The following is a 15,215-nucleotide window of genomic DNA, read 5'->3' as shown; positions in this document are numbered from 1 at the left end:
AAAATCATGAGTGCATGACGCCCCTAAATAAAACTACATATAAATGTACTAAATTTGTGCAATACTGTATCAAATCTATATCAAAGCATGAATATGGTGTATTTGTAAGTGACAAATGTACTGTTTTGTACTACCACAGACAGACACGTCCCAACGGTTGTAAATAGTCTTAACCAGAAGCAAATTGTGTCCATCTCATGTGGAGGGGAACACACTGCTACTTTATCAAAGGTACTATGGTCATAATATATTAGGTTTTATGCTGTATTTAGCGTAAAAGCAAGCTGGACAGAAAATGTAGTAAATAGTTTGTTTCAGGGCGGCACAGTATTCACATTTGGATCAGGAGGTTCTGGTCAGCTTGGGCACAAATCGTTTAAAGACGAACATCGTCCGCGGGTGGTTGCTGAACTGTGGGGATCTGAAGTGTCACAGGTCACATGTGGGAGGTAAAGACTGTTCATAAGCTTTATTAGCAATCAACATTTCAGAGCAATATTACAGATTTTTTTATGCACTGTGCAATGTCTTTAGCTCTACATAATTCGTCACATGATTAACATGTCTGATGTATAAGTTTTGCTCAGTAATTATGCATTTGATTATTTTTTCATAAAGACATCACACACTCGTATCAGTCGCGTCGTCAAAGCTGATCTACTCATTTGGATGTTGGATACAAGGGAAGTTGGGAAATTGCAAAATGATCAAGAAGTCTGTGCCTTTCCCTGTGGATCTGTCAACTAGTAATTAAAAATCAGTTTATAGCAATAGGCTATTTTGTTATGAATATTTTTATATTCATGATGATGCTCAGAGATCTAAATTAAGTATTTGTTGCACACAGAATGTAATCATGAATATACGATTGAAAAACTCATAGCTGGGGAGAATCATTCCTTTGCCTTGTTTTTCAAAGTAAGACATGGCAGTTTTTATTCATAAATAGTTTAACATTGTTGCTGCACTGGGATTAATTGTTTTTTTGTTTTTTTTTGTAGGAACTTGGAAATGAGTCTGCAAAGTCTAAACCCAATCCTATCAGAGGGGTTTTGACATTAAATGACAGAATGATTGACCGCTGGGTGTCTGAAAGAGACTCATGGGCAGCAATAAAGAAGTGAGTTCCATAGACAGAGCTTCCGTTTTCATTTATGTGTATTATGTCCAGGTCACCCTTAAAAAATGAATAATATAAATATTGTCAAAGTGTTTGTCAGTGCTTGCCTTCAGGGATTGAGCAAACAGATTTGACCCTCTTTCTAAACCTACTACAGTATAAGTGAATATTGTAAGTGACTTATGTATGTTAGGAGTCTTACTAGTATTTAATGTTGTGGCCTGTAATTTATATAGATCACGGCGACCAATTTATATATGGTAGGGTAATGCATATAAATGGTTTATATTTACAGGGAAATAAAAAAAGTGTTCTCCTCTGCTGCCTGTTTGAATGGAAGTTTTCTCAAAGCAAGGTAACTCAGAAGTACATATGTCTAGCAATTTTTGAGCCCAAAATTAATCAGCTGAAATCATCACAAATATTGATGTACATTTTTGTTTTTTGTAGTCATGATGAACAGGATTTTGAGCTGGCTGAAAAAGCTTTTTCAAAGTTATTAGGGAATGAAAAGGTGATATCAAAGGTATAACAAATCCAAAATATTCAGTTTGTTTAACATTAAAAGATGCAAATAAATGTAATATAACTTAAAGGTCCTGAAAGGGGTTTTCTATCATCTGTGTGGTGTCTATTTACTTTTTTCTTTACTTTCACAAACTAAAGAACAAGTCCAAATGATTTGAGAGAACTAAACTGTATTCAACCTGAAATTCATTTAAGTTGTATATCACAGGTAGTGAAGGTGGTTCAACAGATGCTGCGATCTCTGAATCCAAATCCATTTGGTGAGGAATCTCTGAGACTTTACATTCTCCTCCCTGAGCTCATCAGACGTCTCCAGAAACAACAACGAACTGAACTCACTGAAGCTCTGGCCTCCAAAATTCTTCAGCTGAATCCTGATGCTCGCAAAGTGTTAGGTAAAGCTGAAAGACTTTTCAGCCTTTGTGTTTTTGACCTTATTGTATTTGTCTAAGTATTTTTATATTATGTTCTCAGAGAAGTACTGGTCCAGACTCCCGGATGATTGCCTCAAAAGCCTGGTCAAGTTATTTCGCAAAGCATCTGCTGAGATGATTGGCCAGGTTTCTCGGGGTGAAATGAATCAGGATATACAACACTTGGAGAACTTTATGCAGATCCTTCAGATGATCTATCAGGTGCCTTTTTAAGCATTGGATCAAAGATGTAATTTAACCTATCATAGTATAATAGTTGTTTATACTTTGTTGTGAAGGTCTGCTGCAGTGCCAACAGAGACGTCACAAACAGGGATTTCATCATTCATGAGATCAATGATCTACTAGATACGGTAAGAACCAAAGCAATAGTGAATTGTGCTGCACAGATTCTTTTTTTCTTTCAGGAAAACCAAAATACAAGACAATTCTCTTTTTCTACATCAATAGCTGCAAGTCACCATGGAAGACCTGGAAGAGTGCATTGATTTCAATGAAACAGTTTTGAAAAAGTACTACATTGTGGGTATTGAAGGCTTCTAATATGATGCATATGAATATTTGCTCTTTGTTCAATAACTGAAATCCTATATTACTCCCATGCATCTTTCTTTCAGGGAATAATTCAAATATTATTCAAGTTCCCTTTTGCGGCTGACACTGTATCTAAATGGAGAATGTTTCGTGTAAGTGACAGACATGGGGATGTACTCAGTCATACATATGCTATGCTAATCTGAGGGTACGTTTACACGACAGTGAAGCACTAAAGACGGAGAAGTTTTTCCTTGGTGTTTTTGAAAAATGTCATGTACAGACAACAAAATTGGCAAAACAATCCCCGTTCACACAGATTCGAGAAAGCGACTACAAAACGCTGTATTATGCATGCCAGGCCAGTAGTTGGCGATGTCACTTTGTAAAGAAACACTACGCACATGTGCACACATCTATAGACTGAACATGTGCATGTACATGATGTCAGAGTTTTCACAAATTCAACAGTTTGCGTTTTCAGGCCCCCAAAATGCTGTTGTTGTGTAAATAAATGGATAAAAGTTTTTCCATTTTTAGTTTTGGAAAAGTGTCGTGTAAACACCCTGTGAATGTAAATGCAAATAACCAGCTAAGTTGAGATAACATTATTGTACTTTTTTTAAGTACTTGCGGGACGAATGGATACAGAGCAGTCGAGACAGATTCATATTGAATGACAATATCAACATGTTGCTCATAAACAGAGAATCAGTGTTGATGGACACACTTGAGTATCTCAGACAAGACATCCACTTATTTTTACATCAATTGGAGGTAAATAGAACTAAAATTCAAAAGTTGACCATTTGAAACATCTGATATGCCATTTTACTATACTGTAGGCCTTGTGTTGTGAAACATTTTACCTTAATGAAAATCTCCTGTACAGGTGGTGTTCATCGGGGAGAATGGAATAGATATGAGGGGTTTATCGGCAGAATTTTTCTCCCTCCTTTCCCAGTCTCTTCTGAAATGGGAGAAGAAGGTGCTGGAAGTCCATGAGAGTTCACTGGTTTGGTTCAATCCTGATGTAAGTTCTACACCAAACATTCCTCGTTCTTCCTTATGTGGTTTCCCTCATATATCAAGATGTGCTATGATGCTTGTGTCTTTTCAGGGCATGCAAGATGATAGTGATTTTTACTATCTTGGTGTTATTTGTGGAATAGCGCTCTACAACCATCATTATATAAACCTTGACTTCCCACTGGCCTTGTACAAGAAACTCCTCCAGCTGAGTCCCACTCTGAATGATCTGGAGGAACTGTCTCCTGTGGAGGCCAGGTAAACAATTAAAGACTACAAGACATTAGATTTTATACATTGTAGGTTTCACACTACCTTTACAGAGCAGGTCATATCCATAATTGTATTTGAAAAATCTCACATTAGAAGTCTGAAAAGCCTTCTTGAGGAGGAAGAAGATGAAGTAGTGGATATGCTCTTTTTGGATTTCACGGTAATACAGTTTCTATGGTTCATTTGTATCAGTGTACAAAGCTGTTATTTTAAAACTTACATTTGTGCTGTTATTTACCTCTTTCAGGTCAAAGGGCAAGAGCTCATTCCAAATGGAAATCAAATTCCAGTGACTAAATCTAATAGGTAGAAACTGTTTGCTCTTGTGTAATTGGCTATCTATCTATCTATCTATCTATCTATCTATCTATCTGTCTGTCTCAACTCTTCAAACTCTTAGGCCCGGTTTCACAGACAGGGCTTAGACTAAGCCAGGATTAGGCCATAGTTCAATTAGGACATTTAAGTCATTTTTATTAACATGCCTTAGAAAAAACATTACTTGTGTGCATCTTGAGACAAAACAAAGGCACTGATATATTTCAAGATCAGTCAGTGCGAGTTTCTTTATGTTAAAACAGCTCAGATTTACACTTTAGTCTGGGACTAGGCTTAAACCTTGTCTGTGAAACTGGGGGTTAATATCTTTGAATCTTTGAATCAAGCTTGTCTTGATAAAACGTTCCTTTTTCTATATGTCCTTGTGATGCTATACAGTTTTTCAAAGTCGCTTTGGTACATTTTTCAGATCAGAATTAAAATTCTCAAAATTACTTGTTCAACCTTCACATCATCTAGTCACTTGTGCACATCATAAAAGCAATTTCTCATTATTTTGAACAAATTGCGAATGCTTTTGTACATTCATGCGATTGATTATATACAATCATCTGCTGTTTACTACATTATCAGTTGCTTATATCATGTTGATCAAAATATATTATACTAGTTCTCTGTTGAATAGTCTTACCCCCCAAAACATCTAGGCAATAGTTCATTGCTTAAGCCAGTCAATGCAAAATGGTTGAGCTAGTTGTCATAATCTGTCAATCATATTTTCCATTAGACTGGCACTTAGAAAAAATTAGAAAATGTGCCAGTGAATCTTGAATTTTACTAATGACGGGAAATGTAAGACGTTAGATCAACCAGTGATCAACCAGTTCTCTAAAAGGGTAGGTGAAAGGGTAGGGAGGCAGACAAAAGAGGAGAAGAGGCCGAGGATGTAGCCATGTTTCCAATGAAAAAAAGGGACACTATAGTGGACCTTGATCTCAATCATAACCTCACAATTGCTGAGGCAGGTTAAAAGATGCAGCCAAATATTGGGAGAACAACCGTGTCCTCAATCATTCAAACATTTGCACACAGTAGTAGAGGTATGTAATGTAATCAAACTATGTGCACTGTACTGTAATACTGTATACTTACTGTAATGCTCCATATTACTGTAGTCCACTTGCATTTTACATTATATAGTAAATATACTTTATACAGATACACATATATATATATATATGTATATATATATATATATATATATGTATATATATATATATATATATATAGATCCCACAAACAGTTATGTGTACATTTGTACTATTGTTATATCATACAGGAAAAGTGCATTTTCAATCTTTGTCATCAAAACCGTAGCCATAGTTCACATCAGGAAATACTGACAGAGCACACTGTTATAGTGACAACATGGCTAAGCATTTTGACTATCTTGTTCGTGATCAGTGACACAAAGACTTGTCATTCTGATGGCACTGATATGTTCATTGACATAAATACTTACTTTTGAGAGATCAACTTGATGGATTTTGAGCAAGTTACAGGCTTTTGCAAGTAATCCATTGTGTGGTTCTGTTTGTATGAATTGTTTTGAGAAATGCATTTACTGGTTTGCAGATACTAGGAATCAAAAATTCAAAAAATGTACTAAAGCGACTGTAATATACTTCAATGAATTATCCATTACTTCTGAACGGATATTACATGAAAAGACAACATAAAACAAGGAATTTAGCCTATAGGTGCTGTAGATGTTCCCTGTTTTGCAGTGCTACAGTAGATTTCTTTATCTTTTATTGCAAAGTAAGAACACTGTTTTTTTTTTTGCAGACAGAAGTATTTGGATTTGTATGTCGACTTTGTTTTCAACAAGTCAGTGAAGAATCAGTTCGAGCATTTTTCAAGAGGTTTCTTTAAGGGCTGCCCCCTCGATTTCTGGAGCATGTTCCACCCTGAGGAACTCCAGGCGCTTCTCCGCGGCTCCCCTAAATACGAGTGGAAGGAGCTTCAGCAGGTAAAAGTGTTCAAGAAACTTGCCAATTTGCAACAAGAGCATTTTAAATATTTTATAGTACCTGAGTTTTTCTGCTTCATCTTCAGTGTGCTTCCTATGAAAAGTGTTCTGCCTCTGATGAGCTCATCAAGAACTTCTGGACTGTTTTCTTTGAGTTCACTGAGGAGAACAAGAGGAAATTTCTGAGTAAGTGTTGTCTTGAACTTATGAATGTCTTGATGCATCTACGTCACATGCACATTTAGGGAATATCACTATTATTGCCTCACATTATTTATTTTTCTCTAGTTTTCATGTATGGAACGGACCGTGTCCCTGTGGAAGGTTTCTCAAAGCGCTCTCTGAAGATTTCACAGTCAGACTGTCCTGATGCAGAAGACCGACTGCCAGAGGCCCAGACCTGTTTCGGCAAATTAATTCTTCCCAAATACAGCGATATCAACACACTTCGTGACAAGCTAATGCACGCAATCAGCTTTTGTGAGGTTTTTGGACGAGGGTGAACTTCTCTTGAGGTTCCCAACCCCAAAATATAAGCTATGCAGTCACAGATTTGCCATATAGATGCAACACAGATCACTCTCGTTGGGAGCAAAACATTTTAATTAATGTTGTCACATTATTTATGTAGATTTATATAGTTATTATAGTAAATATTTGTAAATAAAAACACAATAAGATAGCAATATTCTATTTTTAGCACTACTTTGTTATTTGGCACTTTTATCACTATATTAGAAACTATATATTTTAGTATGTCATCTCATAACCTTAATATTTGTCCTGTTATTTGATGTTTAAATAAAAAGACATTCTCCAAAATACTTCTCATATTATCTATCCTTTAAGTTATATTTATCATATAAGACATGGAACAAAAAAGGCAACAGAACTGGAAAAAGTGTTTGTACCAAGTCATTATTTTGATTTTATATGAAGCAGAGAGATGAGACAAAATTCAAACTCAACCAATTTTTTCACAATTGATAAAGAGATGAAGTCTTACAAGCAGGTGTTTTTATGCTACATGCAATACCAGTTTTTATCCAGCAGACGTCAAACTTGACCTGTTTTCAAGTGGCGCTCCTTCACTCCGTTTGGTTCACAGGTTTGAGCCAATTATCAGCAGGTGTTTCTTGTCACACTGTTACTACAAATGTCCTCCCAGCACTTTAACCACATTGAGATGGATGGAGAGCCTCAGAAAAGTAATGAAGCACAGAAACGGTAGTAGGAAATTTCAGAGGATGTGGCTGAACTGGCTTCTGCTTGTTTTTCTCAACACTAATCATTTAGTGAACTCATTCTCTTTTGACGCTGACGACATTGATCCAGAGGCAGAATGGGACTCGATGGAAAGTTTAACATTAAGCTCAGATGATTATGACCGTCATTTGTTTATGCCAAAAACCAAAAGGCTCTTAAAAACGAACCCTCCGCTAAAACTACCGGCGTCGGTACGAATTCCAGCGGTTGAGCTCTACAAAGAGCATTTCACCCCTGAAAAGGGCGGTAAACCGATGCCTCCGCTGGTCAAGTCAATACTTCTTCCCACAGCACCTACCGCGATATCCGGTACTCCGGTCTCCGGTGCGCCGAAGATTGTGGACGTTTTGTGTTACCTGGACCGGATGTACGTGAGAGTCCTGAAGAGGTTTTGTACCAGTCCCGGCGCGTGGACGCACTTGAAACTGGGAACGTGTGCTGTCAATAAAGCCACGGCCACTCACTATTATCTTCTGTACTCTCTGAAAGAATGTGGCGTAAAACGAGAGGTGAGTGACTATATGGCCAGGTACACACTGTAGCTAAATTAGGCTATCAATTCACTTTCAAGTGCTCAATCCTGTTGTGTACACAGTTCAGTAATTTAGGGGATTGACAGCCGCCTTCTACAACCGAACCGCTGTTAATGACGTATTTAAAGCTGCAGTCCGTAACTTTTTTTTTTTTGTTTGTTTAAAAATTATCCAAAATCCATTTGAGCAAGTATGTGACAGTAGCCACAACTGATAGCACTGTATAACTGATAGGCTTTTTTTTTTGTTTTTTTTTCCTTTTTATTCGAAATATTTCCAAACGTGTTAACTACATCAGGAAATATCTCGATTCTCAAACATGTGTAAGTAAATGCGTTTTGCACCAGATTATTTGATCTATAATGGGTGAGGGGCAAAGTAGAGTAATAGTGTAATCAATTAACTGCACATTAAAAACCCCACTTCTTAAGTACCAGATATGGGTGTCATGCCATAAAATATTTTTTATAAGGCTGACTGTGTATTTAATAACAATATTGTAAGTTACTAATATATGCATTTTACAGAGAGTAAAGCATATTTACATTTATCAAAGAACATTTTCACTTCAGTCTAGCCAGAGTTCAGACAATCTCAAAAACTCCCATTAAAATCACTCAAGCTGTTTACACTGTGAAATGAATATCTTACTTGCATTTGTAGGCACATCTGCACTTGTTTATAATTCGGTCAGCGAGCAAGTGAACCAAACAGCGTTTCAGCTGACTCATCTGAACTCTTCTGATTGGTAATTGCGTTCATAAGCTCAACAGAATCGTGTGTGATTGGTTATAATGCAGCGCTGTACAGAGGCACATGCCCCCTCACTTTGAATGGGCATAACGCCTCTGATTGTGATCCAGAAAGGTCGAAACGACAATCATCAGTGACTGGAGGTTCACCTGTAATCAAAAAATTGAAATCTACAGCTAAGGCTAATACACACTAAATACACGCACTCACGCAATTCTGATGTTATTAACGTCAACAATCCGAAAACAAAGTATAAAAATAATAATGATAATTGGCACGGTTTGATGTGATATGAGCTAACCGATCGTTACATTTAATCACCATTGATAGCGCAATTTATTGTAATGCTTTTTTCCTCCGTTGATTAGAACAAAAGTGGCAGTTGTTACTTAACTGTTCAGATGACATTCTCCAGTGAAAACTCTTGTTTGGGTCATACTTTCAAGATGTACTAATCTGTGAATACAAAGTGCAGTATCTGCAGACTGACGGCCACACATTAGATTCATCCGCGCTTGAGCCGTGCCAGTGCACAACCCACGCAAGGAAGATAATTCCGCAAGTATAGCTGCAATTGCAGGCTTTCAAACAGAGATGGTGACAAAGAGGCAAAACTTACGGACTGCAGGTTTAAATTCGCATCAGATGTGAACAAGACGCCTCTTTAGAAGGTAGTTTGGTTAAAATTGCAGAACGCATCGAGTCTATGGTTGCTGTAAACTTACTTATGTCAGAAATAGCGGATACAGCGTTGCGTTGATTTACCACTGTGTCAGTTTCGAGAGTGAGTTGCGTTTACACGCACTGAACGATAATCTAGGGGATTCACTCCCGTAGGCTACATGGTTCAATGCGGTGTCACTCCTGAATCTTTACAGTGTGTACGTGGCCTTTTGGTGACATGTTTAATTTCAGGAGGATGCCAATCGAGTGACTTACATGAACACACTCCACTATACACCAGCTGTCACCGGGTTGATTGTGAGGGACCTGCCGTTTTCGATGCCTATTCGTTGTAGCTACACAAAGTAAAGTGGTTTTTCATTTCTGTGGCATGATTTGAAACGCTAAATGCTAAATTCAAGTTTTCATTGACTTATTTTTTAATTTATTTTTTTTTAATTTGAAGGTTCCATCGCTCTTATCAGGTTGGATTCATACCCAAGATAGCAGGTGGAACCATTTACAGGGCCCTACAAACTAAAGCAGGGTTCTCAGTTATGGCAATGGACGGTATATTGTTATTTATTAACTTATATTTTTTGTTCATTTAACACAAATGCATTTGAGTGGTTTTTAATAAAATTATAAGCTCCACGTTTCTGTTTTTAAGTTCTCCTCCAAGATTGGCCTCATTTTCATCCTCGTTTGTTTGAGGGACTGGGCAAATTTATGTGTTGTGATAATCTGCATTATGCCACAAATTCTGTTGATTGAGATTAATTTATACTGAACTGAAAATATTATTTTTAAGTGTAAACTGGTTTGTGGTTTCAGCATCTTGGAGCTTGCTTGTTGATGGCCAGAGTTTTGTCCTTGGCAAACCCATATGCTTTGAAGCCAAAGGCCCCAGTGATGCAAACAAACGGCTGTACCTGAACAGTTGCTTTGTCAGTTCCACTCCAAACCCTCAGTCGACGGAAAAATATTCTGTGGTGGAGAATTATGGGTAAATATGATCTTTTCATGCTGATTTATTAAAGAAATCAACTTGTTGCTGTTTCCACAAACTGTAAGTGTCATTGGGTTAAGTTTGACTGTAGCTTAGATTTACTTGGGTCACTGTATTTTTTTTTTTTTTGCAGTGTTTATTATAAGTGATCCATTCACTGGATTACAAAAGTTAATTTGGCCCCTAATCTTTAATTTAAAAACATTAACACCCCCCCCAACTTTATCATTTCTGTGTAGATGCCTGGTGGACAGCAAGAACAGCGTTCTGACAAAGTTCCACACCAGTGTTAACAAGATGACTGTGAGGCTTTGTGTTGCAGCTTTTCTGTTTAAAAACATGGTTTCTCTGCCACAGTCCAAAAAGGTAAAAACATGAAACCTTTATGAAACATCTTGATGAATTCCTGGTTTGTTTGACTTGTTCTTTTAAAAACTCCTCTCTTCCCTTTGTAGACTATGTTTATGCATTGTGAGTTGGACTTTGGACCACAGACTCCTACACCAACTGCCAAGTCTTGCACGTACAATGCAAAAACCAAGACGTGAGTTTGAGCACATAAGGAGCACAAATGTACGCTCAATGGGCTAAATTTCTGCTCTAATGGTTATCCCCTTTGCATTTTCTATTATTAAACTGTTTGCGGGTTTTTTTTTTTTTTTTTTAAATAAGTGTTCAATTCACCTATCCCAGTCTGAGAGTATAGTAATTGTAGATGTTTGTGTGCTTTAGGTGGACTGAGCTATATGGCGATGCCACTGTCTGCGACTGTTGTTCATCTACATGTCCTACTTCTCAACTACCATCTGGTCTGTACAAATGGATTCATTTCCTAAATGAAATGTTTTATTTACCCAAATTTCTTCCTTGCTGACCAAGTTTGTTTCTATCAGATAAGAAAATGATCACCAGTGAGTCTTGGGGCTTGAAGATGCGCTCCGAAACCTCATCAACTCTTTCACCAGAGTCCATGCCTGATTTTTCTTTACCTGGCCACGATGACTTTGAGTTGTTCTGGGAATCAGATGATTACTAGGAGGATTTGTTTTTGTTTTTTTTACAGATAGCAGATGTCTTAAGGACTCTAAAGTGCCAATTTTGTGGTTATGCCTTGTGAAGTTAATGTGATAAACTGAATAAACGATAAATGATAAACTGATTTTTACATTTGTCACCCATGGAGTGAATGCATTATGAAATGAAACTGAACACCTGATCAAAAGTACATCTACACATTTCTGGCACAGTATCTCATAAAATGAAGTGGGTGTTTTTTATAGAATGTTTCTCATTGATCCATATTCATACATCAACACTGGCATATTTCTAATCATCTCCAGTAAGTGTCTATTTGTTTTGAAGTACAACTCTTCATTTGACAATGGCAGAAACAAGTTAACCGGTTTTCCCACTCCGAACTCTTCTGGAAATCCAATCTCACTAGGAATGAGACTGTTCCCAACCAGAGCATGGTTAAGTGATTTAGCTTTGACTTTTTGCTGTAAGAAAGTCAGCAGATCATTAAGCCTGCAAGCCATCTGCTCAGGGTCCCAAGATGAGGGTTTGTTGACCAGAAGCTGTAACAGTGTGTTTTTCAAGTGGAAGCTTGTTAGCCCACATGGTCCAGTCAGGCCAGTTTGGTGTTTGTGTAGGAATGATAGTATTTGTAGACAATCAATATGGCATGCGTTGTTCGGAAGTGAATTGGTTATGCGTTGAAGAAGGGCATTTTCGTAACGTGTAAAACATACAGGCCAATGGGTGTCAGAAAAAATGGCGGAGGGAAGATATGGGGTCAGATGTACTTCAGAGTCTTTAAATCTGACTACAGGTGTGAGTTTGAACCGAATGACCCTACCTGACCTGAACCGAACTTTGAGACTTCCAGGGTTTTCCCTATTCTGGAATATTAGCTCAAACTCATACTTGTGGCTGATCTCATCCCATGCTTTCCAAATAGCTGTCTTAAACCACTTCACAACATGTGTTTTAGCAAGATATGAGCTGTTCTCTTGGCATAGAAGGTCATTTATGTTGCTTTCAGTCACATTATCTTTTTTATCTGGATGTATAAGACACAACGTATCGTCATCTAGGCTGGAATTGCTGCAAGGACAGATGGCTAAACTGGTGTTGCCTTTGGTAATCTTGACTCTGCAACAGTACTGGATGGTTGAAGAACCTCTACTTTCTTTCAAAAGCTCAAACTCGAAGCTATAAGGCTTTGGAGGGACGATGGGTACATGGATGTCACACACAACGCTCTTTCTTGAAGCCCATTGCTCGTATAAGCTGCCAACGACAACAAAGTCCTCAATCTCCATGTCTGAACCTTTAGCCCTCACAGCTTCAAGCAGGTCGTTCACAAAACCCTCCACAAACTCACAAGTTTGCCAACTGTGACTGGGTGGAACCAGGACACACTGGTTATGGAAGCTAGTTAAGGTCTTGGAATCAAGATCAGAAACCTTGGAGACGTTCAAGCATCTTGGTGTCTTCCTTTGCGATTTGGAACCCTTTCTGAGGAACTTTTTTAAAATACGATAAAATGAAATCAAGGAGAGTGTCTTCCAAAAGTACCAACTGTAGGTGTCCTCTTGGTCACTAGATTGTTTCCCTTGAGTTATCATTGTCAACCTTTGACTTGAAGTTGCTATTTTTTGGTCGATGAGTAATCCCTGATCAGCTTGATGTTCATGATGGATGTCAGCTTGTGGCTTTTCCGGCTGTGCCGCATCCCCCTGAGAGACATTCTGGTCCACAGTGGGCCCTGACTGGTCCACGTTGACATGCTCATGTGTTAGGCCTTCCTTTGGCATATGCAATGTCCGTTTGTCTGTGTCAATATCCAATATTTCCTGGTCATCTGGTGCAAATGCCTTTTGGCGGAAGTCATTTTGCTCTCCCACTGGGGACATTTGCTCCTCGTGCAGCACTGTGGTCTTGACATTTGGCGTAATTTGTTGAACATCTGACGTGTCCCCCTCTCCTTTCGGCACCCTGCGAAGACTTTGTGACACTTCCCGATTTGAATGTGGCAGCTCCATGGCAACATCATGCTCCCCTTGTTCTAGCTTTGCCCCCTCCTCTATGAGAAAGTGCTCATGGTCTTGCATGCTCACCATGATGTTGTCATCTTGGTTGTGAAAGACATTGTGGTCCTTTGAGAGGAGCAGACTGACAACCACGACAAACACGTTTAGTAATGTGTCCTCCATCCTGTGAGTGAAAAAAAGTTACTTCCTGCTCACAAAGCTGTATTTTCTGTATTAAAATATTTGAAAATGTATAACCCGCATCATTAGCAATAAAGAGTTAACTGTTTGAGTATTGAATTGCTTTTGAAATAATATATTACTGATTTAATGTTCTGGTAGCACTTGTGTCCGTCATTCTGAAATATTTCATTTACGTTATCCAATATTGCTTAATGGATATTTTATATATACGATTAAATAACTCACCTATCAGAACCCGAACTTTAGGCACAGAAAACAGAGTCTCTCGGTGTAAAGTCAAAAGTATAAATTGACTGAAAATGTTTGTGCAGAGCTCAGTTCGGTTTTTTGTTTCTCACACAGGATGTACCCTGTCAGAGTTTGAGTTTGACAGCACACTTCCTGAACACTGTGCTGTCGTACAACCCTTCCTCTTTTTTTAAAATAGTACACCAGTGACACACCTCTACATGCAATGATATATGCAGGTTTGTCCAGTTGCTGTGTATGGACCATAAGATAAAATGTGAATCATTCCATAGTCAAAATGAACCTTTTTTGTATGTAGCCTATTATTAGTGGTGCTTTTTAAGCTATTAATTCCAGAGCTTTTAGAACTGACTTTAGATTTCACTTTGATCACTCAAATAATTATGATCCTTTAGCGGTCATCCTTTTAAAAAAAAAAAGGGTTTAATTTAATGCTGTTATGATGTTGCACTGAGTTTATGAATGAATCTCCAGTAAATCATTTAAAGCTGCAGTCCATAACTTTTTTTGTTTAAAAATGATCCGAAATCAATATTTGAGCAAGTACATAACCAGCCAGTGTTCAAAACTATCGCCTTACTTTAGCCCGATTCACAACGGTTAGCTTATAATAATGTTTTCTAATTTGAGTGGTACGGGTAGGTTTTCGCAGGAAATTCGAGAATGGCACTGCGTCATTACGTCACTTCTGTAAACATAAAGATGTTGTCCCGGCTACTAGGCTATCTATCGCATGTAAGGATCCTGCAGGTGGCGGAACGTTTATAGCCTTTTCTCACAGCAGCCAGAATAATTAAATGTATCATTTTGATGGCGGATTGTAATCCATAAAGAATTATGTGTTTATGAAACACATGTGAATGAAATGAAATGAAATTATATTCCAGTTATAAATGTGCTTCTGATTACAGATAGCCTGGGATTACAAAAATTTGTATGTTAAAGAAAACCAGTTTGAAGGGAGCATAATTTGCTTTTTGGGTTAAAAGAATTTCTTAATATGAAATTCGAAGAGTATGACAATTAGATTAGACTGTGCAGAAATTGAAATCTACACGCTAATACACACTACTCATAGTCACCAATGCTGATGTTGTTAACATTAATCATTTGAGAATAAAGTATAACAATAATAATAATTTGAACAGTTTGATGTGATATGAGCTAACCGATCTTTAGATTTAATCACCATTGGTAGCGAGATTTATGGTAATGCTTTTTTCCTCAGTTGGTCAGAACAAACGTGGCAGACTTGTTACTTACTTGTTCAGATG

General features: G+C 37.7%; 3 protein-coding genes across 3 annotated transcripts in view; 2 read left to right on the top strand and 1 right to left on the bottom strand.

Annotated features, from left to right (window-relative positions):
- The window catches only part of LOC107706808 (probable E3 ubiquitin-protein ligase HERC4), a 9,648-nt gene extending 2,708 nt beyond the window's left edge, over positions 1-6,940 (top strand). Inside the window, exons 6-25 of the mRNA XM_016510640.1 lie at positions 140-231; positions 319-449; positions 619-730; positions 832-918; positions 1,002-1,120; positions 1,416-1,475; positions 1,571-1,646; positions 1,857-2,043; positions 2,123-2,283; positions 2,361-2,435; positions 2,533-2,604; positions 2,700-2,768; positions 3,244-3,393; positions 3,509-3,649; positions 3,737-3,903; positions 4,012-4,078; positions 4,166-4,224; positions 6,046-6,229; positions 6,316-6,415; positions 6,518-6,940. Coding sequence (XP_016366126.1) covers positions 140-231; positions 319-449; positions 619-730; positions 832-918; positions 1,002-1,120; positions 1,416-1,475; positions 1,571-1,646; positions 1,857-2,043; positions 2,123-2,283; positions 2,361-2,435; positions 2,533-2,604; positions 2,700-2,768; positions 3,244-3,393; positions 3,509-3,649; positions 3,737-3,903; positions 4,012-4,078; positions 4,166-4,224; positions 6,046-6,229; positions 6,316-6,415; positions 6,518-6,732 — 2,324 coding nt within the window. The 3' untranslated portion in view covers positions 6,733-6,940. The remainder of the gene's footprint in view (positions 1-139; positions 232-318; positions 450-618; positions 731-831; positions 919-1,001; positions 1,121-1,415; positions 1,476-1,570; positions 1,647-1,856; positions 2,044-2,122; positions 2,284-2,360; positions 2,436-2,532; positions 2,605-2,699; positions 2,769-3,243; positions 3,394-3,508; positions 3,650-3,736; positions 3,904-4,011; positions 4,079-4,165; positions 4,225-6,045; positions 6,230-6,315; positions 6,416-6,517) is intronic.
- A 458-nt stretch (positions 6,941-7,398) lies between these two features.
- Positions 7,399-11,608, top strand: zp3c (zona pellucida glycoprotein 3c). Its single transcript, XM_016510608.1, has 8 exons — positions 7,399-8,004; positions 9,697-9,809; positions 9,911-10,014; positions 10,279-10,450; positions 10,693-10,819; positions 10,909-10,997; positions 11,186-11,262; positions 11,347-11,608. Exons 1-8 carry the CDS (start codon positions 7,420-7,422, stop codon positions 11,487-11,489), a joined length of 1,410 nt encoding a protein of 469 aa, XP_016366094.1. The 5' UTR covers positions 7,399-7,419; the 3' UTR covers positions 11,490-11,608.
- A 4-nt stretch (positions 11,609-11,612) lies between these two features.
- LOC107706779 (inositol 1,4,5-trisphosphate receptor-interacting protein-like) lies at positions 11,613-13,984 on the bottom strand. Its single transcript, XM_016510598.1, has 2 exons — positions 13,918-13,984; positions 11,613-13,672 (listed from the first exon to the last, which is right to left on the bottom strand). The coding sequence occupies exon 2, from the start codon at positions 13,669-13,671 to the stop codon at positions 11,728-11,730; it is 1,944 nt and encodes a 647-aa protein (XP_016366084.1). The 5' UTR covers position 13,672; positions 13,918-13,984; the 3' UTR covers positions 11,613-11,727.
- Positions 13,985-15,215: the final 1,231 nt, after the last annotated feature.

This window comes from Sinocyclocheilus rhinocerous, unplaced genomic scaffold, assembly GCF_001515625.1.
Source record: "Sinocyclocheilus rhinocerous isolate Xijiao unplaced genomic scaffold, SAMN03320098_v1.1 scaffold2056, whole genome shotgun sequence".
Lineage (NCBI taxonomy): Eukaryota > Metazoa > Chordata > Actinopteri > Cypriniformes > Cyprinidae > Sinocyclocheilus > Sinocyclocheilus rhinocerous.
The sequence above is the reverse complement of the archived record's forward strand: the minus strand, read 5'-3'. Positions and strand labels throughout refer to the sequence as shown.

Bases quoted from the DNA above. Each gene is read 5' to 3' on its own strand.
- zp3c (XM_016510608.1), top strand. From the start codon at position 7,420: ATGGAGAGCCTCAGAAAAGTAATGAAGCACAGAAACGGTAGTAGGAAA. The intron at 9,810-9,910 runs GTAAAGTGGTTT...TTTAATTTGAAG, and splicing joins ATTCGTTGTAGCTACACAAA to GTTCCATCGCTCTTATCAGG. The intron at 10,015-10,278 runs GTATATTGTTAT...TTGTGGTTTCAG, and splicing joins CTCAGTTATGGCAATGGACG to CATCTTGGAGCTTGCTTGTT.
- LOC107706779 (XM_016510598.1), bottom strand. From the start codon at position 13,671: ATGGAGGACACATTACTAAACGTGTTTGTCGTGGTTGTCAGTCTGCTC.